At 38.1% G+C, this 12,943-nt stretch overlaps 1 protein-coding gene across 4 annotated transcripts in view; it reads right to left on the bottom strand.

Moving 5' to 3' along the window:
- Window positions 1-12,943, bottom strand: part of LOC121322045 (histone deacetylase 4-like) — a 282,533-nt gene that overhangs the window by 22,230 nt on the left and 247,360 nt on the right. For 3 of the 4 annotated variants that reach the window (XM_041261508.1, XM_041261507.1, XM_041261509.1), the window contains one exon: window positions 11,015-11,112. In XM_041261508.1, coding sequence (XP_041117442.1) covers window positions 11,015-11,112 — 98 coding nt within the window. Of the gene's footprint in view, window positions 1-4,669; window positions 4,838-11,014; window positions 11,113-12,943 lie in introns of those variants that run through there. The other variant, XM_041261510.1, reaches the window with a different exon arrangement.

Genomic DNA, 12,943 nt, shown 5'->3' on the forward strand with positions numbered 1-12,943 from the left:
CATGCCTTGGGTTTGGACCTAGCGCTGCCCTGGCTTCTGAAACCCTTCTATTTTTTTCTGTCTTGCACTTTACTTATTAAACCATAATTAAAGACCGCCTGAGACACAGAATGTACAACGTCTGCCGGCTAGAGCTCGGGTGGCTTTATTTTTAAGAAGCCCTGCACTAAAGACTAAACTTCCAGACCTTGTTTGCGTCAAGCCAGCCACAGTGTAACCCAACATTAACACAATGCGGGGATGTCAGTAATTAGGGAGGAGTATAAATACAAGTGCCAACATTGCCTGAACAGAAAACTAAAGGTAAGCCAACAACACTGTGGATGGTAAAGGTCTGATTACACTGGGAGCGGAAAGCGGGAAACCTTGTGGTATATGTAAATGTATTGTCACTTTAATGCTGAGAAAAAATGAATTTGACGAAGGATGTCAAGAAATAATGAATAATAAATTTAATATATTTGTGTATGTGTCTTTATTTAAAAAACAAAACAAAACATTCGTTTCACCTGTGTAGCATTCTCCAGTGACCTTTATATTCATATTAACAAACATTATATATTATATATAAATTACATTTTATTATAATGACTGAACAAAACAATGTTATTCTGCACCATATAAAGATTTGTATTTGGGATTTGTATGAATTGTTTACCTGGCATGGTGAATCCAAGAGTTTTATGACAATATAATTTAAAAGCCTATAGGAGAAACCTCCATGAAATACTGCAAGAAGCCCATCATTACTGAGACCTCTTTTTTTTCAACTTTGAAGTGTTTTGCTTGGAGGTCTATGGCATACAGTACGCTATATAGTGTATGTTTTCTGTTGCTCTTCAAATGTAAATATTTTTAGGTGTCTTGCTTCTTTTAGGTGTACGATACGGGACGTATCATACAGTTGAGGGCATTTTTGCACCCTGAAAACTAGTCTTTCATTTGCCATCTCTCACTGTACATAATGCATATAACGTCACACAACAACAATTCAGCTGATTGGATGGTTTTGAATGGAAGTTTTCCGCCATGCCGCTTTTCCATTCCGCACTCAGTGTAATTGCACCCATTAAAAACAATACATTATATATTTTTCTCTGCACGGTTTATCGCTTTCCGCTACTGCGCCCAGTGTACTCAGACCTGAAGTGTGCTAGGTAAGTGACAAATGTTTCACTGTTGGAAAGAAGGTACAGTACCAGACTGTTCACTTACACACACACACACACACACACACACACACACACACACTTGTAGTAAAAAATGTACATACCCCAATGGAAATGTATAATTTCTAGAAATTTCTCAAAGTATAGGAAAAATCTTTTGTAGCAAACTTTTGCTTTTGTGGATGAGCGGAAAAACAGTTACAAGAAATAGATATTTACAGTTATTTATTTTAGCAATTTTTTTGCAAAACTCCAAAAATGCTAATTCAAAAGTATTCATACTCTTTGATGCTATGATAGTATTGTCTACAATGTGCTAGAAATAGCAATAGCAAATGCAGAACCTAATTCTAAAAAAGGATAGAAAATGCTGGATTGTAAGTGATCATTCTTAGAGAGTATGAAAGGGTTAGGCATACAATAATTGCTGTCATTACCAATAAGTAAATATGGGAAAAAGTAAAGAGCTATCTGAAGACCTTACGTAGAAACTTATTTATTGTCATAAAGCTGGAAAAGGATACAAGAAGATTCCAATCCCAATTTCAACTACTGTTTACATTATCAAGTAGTACACGACTCATGGTACTGTCACAACACTCCCTCGGTCTGGAAGAAAGAAGGTTCTTTCATCAAGAACAAGTAGAAGAATTGTGAGGAAGGTTAATAACAATCTCAGACTGACTGCCAAAGATATTCAAAGTGAATTGGCTGCAACTGGGACTGGGGTTTCCATGTCAACTATAGGTCGAGGATTGCATGGTGAAGGTCTCAATGGTCACTGGCCAAGGAAAAAGTCACTCTTAGGAAAATGTCATTTTGACGGCATCTGAATGATGGATAGTTCTGGTCAAAGGTTTTGTGGAGTGATGAAACAAAAATTGATCTATTTGGTAACGCTGATAGTCGTCACATTTGGAGAAAGTCTGGTGAGGTGTACAAAGAAAAGAACAACATACCTACTGTCAAGCATAGGGGTGGTAATGTCCTTCTATGGGACTGTTTTTCCTCTTTTGGCATAGGAAATTTAGTTCCAATATATGGTAAAAATGGAATCCCTAGCATACCAATAAAATCAGGGTTCTGGAATGGCCTAGTCAAAGTCCCAACCTAAATCAGATTGAGAATCTTTGGTATGAGATGAAGAAGGCTGTGCACAAGAGAAGTCCCCAGAATTTGAATGAATTGGAACAATTTTGCATTGAAGAATGGTCAAAAATCATTGAAGAATCATGCCAAAAGCTCATTGACAAATATCCTAATCGTTCAAAAGAGGTTATTATTGCTAAAGGTGACTCAACTAGATATTCATTTAACTTTCCTTGTCAGGGTATGGATACTTTTGAATGACCATTTTTGAAGTTTTGTAAACAAATTGCTAAAATAAATAATTGTAGACATCTATTTATAGTAACTTTTTTTTTCCTTATCCACAAAAGCAAAACTTTTGCAAGAAAAGATTTTTCCTATAAATATTTGTATCGAGAAAGTTCTAGAAATTATAAATTTCCATTGGGGTATGTAAACTTTTGACGACAACTGTATGTATGTATGTATGTGTGTATATATATATATATATATATATATATATATATATATATATATATATATATAGGGGTGATCAGGCCCGAAATGAATGCAAGACACAGCAATTGCGGGCGAAACTGAGACGCTGCGGCGCTCAGTGTTTTATTAACACAAATAAAAATAAAAGGTTTAAACAAAACACTCAAAATAAACGGCACATATGGCCAAACCAACAAACAGACAAAACAGTGAATGTAACAAACAAACAAGTACCGTGCTGGTCCTCCAGAATGAAGTTGCAATTGTTATTTAATTACGTTTTTAATTGTTTTTTTTCTGTCCACACCCGTTCGCCATGCTCAAACACACCAACCCCGAGTGAGTGAATTGTGCAACTATTTCTATAACAGTGCTGGGATTCATTTACTAGTTAATCATTCACTTGAATCCCAATACATGAACTACACTGAACAAAAATATAAACACAACATGTAAAGTGTTGGTCCCATGCTTCATGAGCTGAAATAAAAGATCCCAAAAATTTTCCATATGCACAAAAAGCTTATTTCTCTCAAATTTTGTGCACAAATTTGTTTACATCCCTGTTAGTGAGCATTTCTCCTTTGCCAAGATAATCCATCCACCTGACAGGTGTGGCATATCAAGAAGCTGATTAAACAGCATGATCATTACACAGGTGCATCTTGTGCTGGGGACAATAAAAGGCCACTCTAAAAATGAGCAGTTTTGTCACACAACACAATGCAACAGATGTTTCAAGTTTTGAAGGATCGTGCAATTGGCATGCTGACTGCAGGAATGTCTACCAGAGCTGATGCCAGAAAATTGAATGTTCATTTCTCTACCATAAGCCGCCTCCAACATCATTTTAGAGAATTTGGCAGTACTTCCAACCGGCCTTACAACCGCAGACCACGTGTAACCACACCAGCCCAGGACCTGCACATCCGGTTTCTTCACCTGCAGGGTCGTCTGAGGCCAGCCACTCGGACAGCTGATGGAACTGTGGGTTTGCACAACTGAAGAATTTCTACATCAACTGTCAGAAACCGTCTCAGGGAAACTCATCTGTGTGCTCGTCATCCTCACCAGGGTCTTGACGTGACTGCAGTTCGGCATCGTAACCAACTTTAGTGGGCAAATGCTCACCTTCGATGGACACTGGCACGCTGGAGAAACGTGCTCTTCATAGATGAATTCATTCAATCCATTCATCCGCCACCATCACCTCATGTTTCAGCATGATAATGCACGGCCCCATGTCGCAAGGATCTGTACACAATTCCTGGAAGCTGAAAATGTCCCAGTTCTTCCATGGCCTGCACACTCACCAGTATGTCACCCACTGAGCATGTTTGGGATGGTCTGGATTGACGTGTATGACAGCGTGTTCCAGTTCCCGCCAGTATCCAGCAACTTCGCACAGCCATTGAAGAGGAGTGGGACAACATTCCACAGGCCACAATCAACAGCCTGATCAACTCTATGTGAAGGAGATGTGTCGCGCTGCATGAGGCAAATGGTGGTCACACCAGATACTGACTGGTTTTCTGATCCACGCCCCTACCTTTTTTTATTTTTTTTTTTTAAGGTCTCTGTGACCAATAGATGCATATCTGTATTCCCAGTCATGTGAAATCCATAGATTAGAGCCTAATTAATTTATTTCAATTGACTGATTTCCTTATATGAACTGTAACTCAGTAAAATCTTTGAAATTGTTACATGTTGCATTTATATTTTTGTTCAGTGTAATTTGTGCAATCCCTGTGCTCACATATTAATGCATGCTTTATCTGCACATGAAGTGATTGTGCAATCCCCGTGCCTAAATCCAACTATATATTTATAATCACTCATGCTACACAGACCCATTTATATCTTGTGCACCACTATATTCACATATAACAGAAAACATGAAACACACCACATACAACATAAAAAAAACAAAATATGCACAGGGGCGGGGCACCCTGCCACAATATACTATAATGTGCTGCTTTTTAATTTAATTTGCATTCACAGATCTCCAGTAGATGATCTTCCTTGGCTCATCAACTACACAGGTGGCAGTGATATTGGAGTTGATTTTCAGCCAAACTATAAAATCTGTGCAGGCACTGTATATTTCAAGCAAAGAAAAAAATAAAAAACAGAATGTTTTACTTGAAAGCAGACTCCACAACACCTGGACAGGCAGCATTTAGGCATGTCCTCTACAATGTACTATTATTTGAAAGTGAAAAATCCAGATGAGCTGTTCCCAAGAATTATCTTTCAACAGCTCAAACAATCGGGTGTCAGTACTGTAAAAAGGTTATTCGTTTAATGTTAAGTATTTACTAATGTCTACGCAAAATTTCCAAAAAGTATCAGTGCCACTGCTACTGAAATGTTTTGTTCCTCTCTCCTCCTGTAGACAATCGATTTGTCCATTTGACAGAGATGTTAGATGCCATGTAATTAATCAGGGCTGCAGAAAATTACTTTAATACAGTACTTTAATTTCTGCCCTGTATTGTTGGAGAGAACAGGCTGCATTTTAAAAAAGCCAACACACTAAAAGCAGACAAACAGAGGAAGAACTACTAAAAAAAGTCACAGTTAGTGGAAGTTAAAAGATAATTTAAGATAACGGTGAGGCCATGTGCTAGGAATGCCCATACCAAGTTTCCTCCAAATTAAACGGCTGGTTCTCAAGATATAGCTACAATGGAAGTATGACTAAGTCCACAATATCCCTGTCGCTGCAGATAGTTCAACATGAGCTGGGGATAATGATAGGTTTGGTTTTGTCAGATTTTTAAAAATTTGTTTATGGTGTCTTAAAAGCCAACAATCTTAGCTAACCACAATCCTTTGACAAGAAGCCACTGTTGGTTGCAAATCTCTTACAAGAGACCATAAAATGGCAAGTACACTCTATGAGATGCTTTTGTGAGATGCTTTTTTTTTGTTTCTTTTAGCTTTGTACTTGTAGTTGCTGAGCTGTGGATTTCAAAACGGTGGAAAACTGCAAACATTATAATTTTTACAGCCCTTATAAACAGAGAAATGAGCTACAGGGGGTAAGGCTCTGTGGTTTTTAGGGAGTAACGCCCAATGCACCTATTACCAGTTGCTGTGACTGTAAGCGTTTACTGTAAAATGGCCAGTGATGTAGCACTGCAATGTGACCATGGAGTTTTTTTTTTGTTTTTGTTTTTATTGTAGTTTTGCCATATTTTACCTACAAAATTGCTCTACTATCTGCATCTATGAAGTAAGTACATGGCTTTTTTAAATAAATAAAAATACGCTGATTTACTTTTAATAGAAAACGCCACCAACAGATTTTGTGGCCTTGCTAAGAGTCCTGCTAAGAGCAACCAGACTAATTGTAAGGCTAAAAGAGTGAGCTGTTAAGATAAGCTGAAAGAACTGAATAAATAAGGGGGACTTGATTGAAGCCTTTAAAATGTTATAGAGAGTTGAGAAAATGAAACCTAACCAACAGTTTAAGCACAACGCAGAAACCAGTACCAGAGGACAGTTGGAAATGAAGTGGAGGCAGTACTTAGGAGGGAAGGAGACACTTCTTTACACTGAAAATGGTGATGGTATAGAAGGGGTTTCCTAGCCATGACGTTGATGCTGAATCACTGGGATCCTTTAATTTGGTAGTTTTGGGATCAACCAGCTACTAGGAACTGGCTGATCATTGATGGGCAGAATGGTCTACTTTTGTCTACTTTTTTACTTGACATTTTGGAACCTGTTTTGAAGAGAAATGTCAATGAACATGACTAGCTACCAAGGAGCCTTATACTTATTGTTCTGGTCTAGTATTATACTACATTAAAGTAATTGTATTCCTCTTTGTTAATGTTCCTTTGCACTTATTTGAGTACAGGGCCCCTTTTTTCAATTATATGTGTGAAAGTAGAAAGGGCAACCCTGCTGAGACAAAGCATCAACTCACAGAAACATAAGTGTGATGGATACAGTTAAAATTCCTGTCTGAGCAAACATGGTTTCTTTTGGGTGTGTACCTAATCAATCACCTGTGGTGCATGCTTCCTGAAAGGTGTACTGTATTAAAATTCTCAAAATAGGGAACATTTTTGCCGTCCAATCAAGGATACAGTACATTTATTTGATTTACATATTGGTACTGTATCTTATGGTATCCACATTTTTTTTTTTAAATTTGGAATCTTGCAATACAAATATTGGGGTTGTGTTCTGAATGTATTTAAACTTGGATGTTACTGTTGTTTTTGTTGACTGGATTATAATACTGTGAACATAATTTTGATCTTTTATTTAACATCATGGAATCAAAGTAACTACAAAATGGTATTGCAAAAGTCAACAGGAAGGCATAATAGTAGCACAGTATTTCATGTTAGATTTGGAAATGTCACATTTTTCTCTTTGTCAGGTTTTTTTTAAGCATATGGAAAACTTAACTGTATGTAATTCAACATACGTAAAATTATTCAGCAGGCTTCATTCGAATGTAAGAAGTGATACTAAACTTTTAGCCACAGCTGTTCGGTATTCTTGCACAGGCACTTGTTTCTACTTTTAAATCTGTTTTCAAGTGTACTACTAGATTAATAACCAGATTAATAGCATTGTAAATTATGAAATGACCAGGGACCAAGAACAGGGGATTTGATAAGGGAGAGTCTTCATTTTGTTTGTAATTTCAACTATTTTTTTTAAACCTAAACATGACTGTGGAACACAGCAGCGTTTATTAATAATGTAAGCACTGTACATTCATGAGGATGCATTACAAGCAGTAGCGGTATATATGAATACATGTGGAATTCATAATCAAAATGGGAAAACAACCCTTATGAGAGTATATCTGAATACCTGCCACTTACTGTGACAACTTACAAACAAACAGGCAGCAATTATTTTGCATTTTCCTTTACTGCCAGTGAGAGGGTGTACTTTAAATAGCTAAATGCTACTACAAATGTATAATAGGTGCTGCCTTGTTATAGTGAAGCGATCCAAGCAAAGAATGCTCATCAAATTATACAGACAGACATTAGACAGCATAGAGAAGCAAAACTTTCTCATCATCCGCCAGGTACAATGAGTTGGTAAACCAAGTAGCTTCCTTACAATAGCCCTCAATCACCAGACAATGCAAGTCTGAAGTCTTTGAAGGTACATAGAAGCTTCCTGTTGACTTCATGATGTATTACAACTAGATATCAGAGAGAACAAATGGAGCCCAACTAAAACCTCTGTGCTGGGAATGGTCCAGACTTAACCGTAGCGGCTATTGGTTTTTATTTTCTATCGCTTTTGATGTTCACCCCTGAAACTTGGATCGTAATTTTTTTTTTGTTTTGTTTTAAATAATTTTGGCACCACTGTAAGTGTTCAATAGTTATCATACATAAAAAAATTTGTTTGTTGTGTTAATCAATTTGACTGGCTAATTTTGACTGTCTCTGATACTTAAGGATTTTGTGACGGCGACAGCAGTTATGACAAGTAATGAGGACTAGACTCAGACACAACTCGGCAAATCACCTTTACAGACTCCACAAGGGGAAGCTGGGATGATTGATGCCACCTTGTTAAACCTAAGGCATTTGGTGCTGTTTAAGTCATAGGGATTCTAAATCATATTCAAGTTCACTTTACCTTGGCGTATGAAGCTGTTGTGGTGTTTGCCATTTTTTGTGCCTATTTTTGCAATCCATTTTCATCTACGAATGACAAATTTCAAACTGACAGAAACTAAAAATACTGAATGTAATTCTGCATTACCCCAACCTGCAAGTGCCGCTGAGTTGTTTTGCACAAAACCCTATAAAAAGGCTGCAGTGGATCAGAAATTTTGCATTGCATTAACGCTGTGAGTCTCTTACCTGCTTAGCTTAATTACTGGTAGCAATGTACTATGAATAGGGCAAAACTGTACTAAACACAGACCTGTGCTAAAATCCATCCAATGCTGGTCAGTTCCTGCATTGTGCATCAGTGCAAGAATAAGGTAGCCTGCGTTGGAGACAGACGATGGGCTAAAGGCATATGAAGGCTATCTGCTGTCGAGCTCACAGGGTTTTCCACTGGTTCCCTTTGCAAAAACATCAAAGCCTTGTCATCTGGCAGTGCAGAGAGCTGGTTTGAGTTAAGTTCAAATCTCCACTGTTTCCAAGTTCATGGTGAAAGTGCCTGAGCTTCTGGATTTCATTAGAGACAATTTTCTTATCTTTTTTTTGTGTGCCTCTCATTCTTTTTTCATCTCAGTCTTGATCCCCTGCAAATGCCACGTGGCACTGGGTTTAAATAACAAGGTGCTGCCTTCAAAGCACAGATTGTCTCAGGGGCCCCACAAACTAGAAAAAGAAAAAATCTGCAGTGGATCTATCGGCTGTTGAGTGCTTCTTCCAGAACTCATGTGAGACTATAAATTCTGAACATCCAAGCTCTACTGTATGCTTATATCAATAAGAACAGGCCCAGGAGACTTGATACTCACACAACAAGGGGAAATAAAAGCCGTTTTAGATGAAAGGTTTAGGAGTTGTGTTTTAAAAGCCTACCCTCCGATAGCCAGGTTTCTTCTAGAGCCTACAGTAGACCACAGGAGGTCAACAAACCGTTGTGTGGTTTCCATTGCTGCAGGCCAAGCATTTGTTATGGACGCAGGGGTAACAACCTCTTCAGTTCCCATACCAACGGAAATGAATGCTGTAATTTTTCAAAATCTAACACAAAATACTGTACTACTATTATTGCTTCCGGTACACTTTTGCAATATCATTTTGTAGTTTCTTTGATTACATGATCTTAAATAAAAGATCTCAATTGTGTTCATATGTTTTTTTTTTTTTTTTTTTTGTTTGTTTGTTTTTTTAAATTAATGTCTCAATCCTAAAACTCTAGGTGATGCAAAACTTTTGGCCATAGGTGTAGTTTCCCGCCTTGGATAATGTGGAGATGATTCTAGATGCCAGCACCAAATGAATTACTATGTATGATTTCTAAAATCCATTTAAATAGATATAGGGACAGACGTGGGTAAAGTAACACAGGAGAAAGGTATCGGCAAGGGTTTAGCACCGAATAAACAAAGTGACCATCGACTAAATCGCATGTGATTACGAAGCATGCAGTTTCAGGTGGATGGAAGTACAGTTCCTGTTGCAATCTAAAAACACTGTATTAAAAAAAAAATAATATAATGCACAAACAGCAAAGTGTTATGAAACGGTAATGTTCCTAAAGGGGCGACTAGTCGATCTGGAGTAATTGACTATTTTTACCTGAACTATTCAACTATGTCTAACTATTAGTTGTTCTGCAAGCTGTCACAATACTTTTCATTGTGGCCCGTAGAGGGCACTGACTATTCATAATTTACACAAAGCAGAATGACAGTTTTAAGATCAGTCAGCTACTATGGGCAGAATGGCCGCCTCTCGTTCGTAAATGTTCTTATTATTTCTCTTGCATTTAAATTAGGGAGAGGTTGATGTACAGGTACTACCCAGTCAGCTCTGGCTATTCTGCAGGTTTTAAAATTACATTCTAACAAACTTATAACAATATGCATAACTGGAAATAAACAACTAATTGATTTTATTGTTCCGGCATGAAGATAGGTAAAGAGCAGCTTTCACTGTCTTCACTAATGACTAGCTCTTTAAAGGTAAAATGATAGCAATGACTGATATTTCTTAATTTGATAAGATTTAAAACTGACAAGTCTCATACTCTCCATGCGTTCCCAGCAAATAAAATACTACAACGCATAAAGGAAAGGAAAAAAAAAGAAACATTGAAAAATCCACTTCAGACACCGGGGATGATCTATTTCAACACTTCTGGCATGGTTTGAAAGTCTGTAGCAGCATGCTACATGATTAAAGGAGCCAATGGAGAATACACTGTTATTACGGTTTTGATAAAAAAAAATGAAAAGTAATAAGCAGACAAAATATGAGCTTTGTTTTTCATTACGGACATAGTCAAAAGGTGGAAAAATGAATGTTAAAACCAATGAACACAAAGACACAAAAAATGTCTGTGTTAAAATAAAGTCTGCTTGAACCATTAGAACACAAATGAGTAAATCGAAAATCAGGACACCCTGTAAGTAAGTATATATAATTTATAGTGTGTTAATTATAAAGGGTTTCTTACAGAGTGCTAATAATGTCTGTGGGAGTTTGTCAAACGTCTCTGGCTTCTGTTGCTGTTAATACACACATTACCCAGTATACATTCGTGCATGGAATAGCGTGTGTATGGCCATGTATATTTGAGCCTTGTCTTACCTGAAAGCTGCAAGGTATTCTGCATCGCTCATCGGAGGGTCCACACCACCAGTGAATGCAATGTTAACATTGAATCCAGCCCCAGGGCCGCTGCCAACCTGAGGAATGAGTCAACAACATCAGGATGGGATTTTACAATGTCCCCATAAGCTAAAGAACAAAGATGGTAAAAACGTGCCAAGACTAATGTATCCCCATTGGCTAACAGTAAATGTTTGGAGTGCGGGGTGAGTCATGTGAGAGTGGGCATGCCTAATGACTCCTGAGACAAATCATTTCACAGCCCTCTTATGACACGGGGCAGGGAGAACCTGCCTGTAAAGAGATGTAGCATCTTTACTGGTCTATCACAGGGAATATTCTTATATATAATGAGTATGCTGGTGTGGAAGGGTGTGGGAAAACACAAGGCAGACACAAAGTTTGAATATGAAATGCCGGCACAGATGCCCAGATGTATTATTCCACGCTCAGTTTGGTGGCACTCTACCAGCAATGGTATTGTGCCCCATCTTCATAAATCACACATGCAGGTGTGTAAACCAAAAAAGAATAAGTACAAGGTTAAAGGAAAAAGAAAAAGAAAACACTTTAAGCAAAAACTACAAAATAAAGTGTGCAGGTTTTTAACCGCGGCTCGTTGCTCCCTCTAGTGGTGGAAGCCTTGAAAACAGGCACTGCTCAGTATCCTCTCTTATACACTGTGGGACAGCTCAGTCCCGCTAAGATAACTATCTAAGACAGTGAAAAGAAAAGAACCAGCGCGTGGCTTGCTTGCACCACTGGTTCTGTGTGTCTCACACTGGAGTTGCCGCACTGTATCCCTGACTCGCTGCTCCAGAGTTTCCATTTTCGCTTCAAAATATCAGGATTCTGCTGTGAAGTCACGCTTCACTATACTTCCTGTATGAGCCAGAGAGGATACAAAACAGTGCCTTTTTATTTAGCCATTCACCATGTATAGTCGTGCCCCCCCCCCCGGCCAATGACAGACCGTCAGCCGCTTCCTTCACAGCAGACTCCTGCCAATAAAGACCTTGCCTGACAGTGTGGGAATACATAGAGTGTCAGAACCCCCTACAAACTGACACGTGCGCCCGACAGCCAGTCCAGATCCCTCCCCTCTCACAGCTGGTTTTCAGTTAGACCATAAAAGGAGATATAGTACCGATCCCTAGAGGTCTAAAACTTTAATACCAGCAGAATATGGAGTGCATTGATAGGTGTTCAAGAAGATGACTTTTTCAATGTCTTGAATGTCTATGAATGTGGGCATGCAATTAATATGAAACGTTAAAACAGAAAATAACTAAATGTACTGTAGATATGGGTTGGATTCACTTCTCGCCAGTGGGTATACAAAAATATCTATTTTAATTATCTGATGGCAGATCATAACATCACCCCCATCAAGACTGCTTTATTACAGATATGTTTCCAACATATGCTTTACTGTATTAAGTGATGTTAATGAAGTTTAAAATCACTATTGACGAAAAACACAAGCTGGGTCAATACACCGCAGATTTAAAAATGATTTTTTTTGATGCCAGGACACATAAGCTTATCAGGCACTGAGTGGTAAATAAAAATAACACAAAATGTATAAAACCGTCTTAAGCTGTTTAAAAACCCATAAAATAAATAATTAACCAAAACAATCTTAATTTGAAAATCCTAGGCATCAGCAAATTACAGAGTTTTTTCTTTGTGTTGAAGACCTGGCCAGGAACCCCAGAGCTAATGGAATGTGTGGTAAGACTTGTTCATGGCACAGACACCAGTAGTTAGTGCTGCGGTCTGGACAGCTGGAAACTCACAAAGGGACCCAATACTCCACCCTGCAAAAACCAACATTGTTTGCAAACTGCAGACTGGACTCACAAGTGAATACAAACCAAGAATTATTCAAAACATCTTGATAATGTT

This window comes from Polyodon spathula, chromosome 10, assembly GCF_017654505.1.
Source record: "Polyodon spathula isolate WHYD16114869_AA chromosome 10, ASM1765450v1, whole genome shotgun sequence".
Classification (NCBI taxonomy): Eukaryota; Metazoa; Chordata; class Actinopteri; order Acipenseriformes; family Polyodontidae; genus Polyodon; species Polyodon spathula.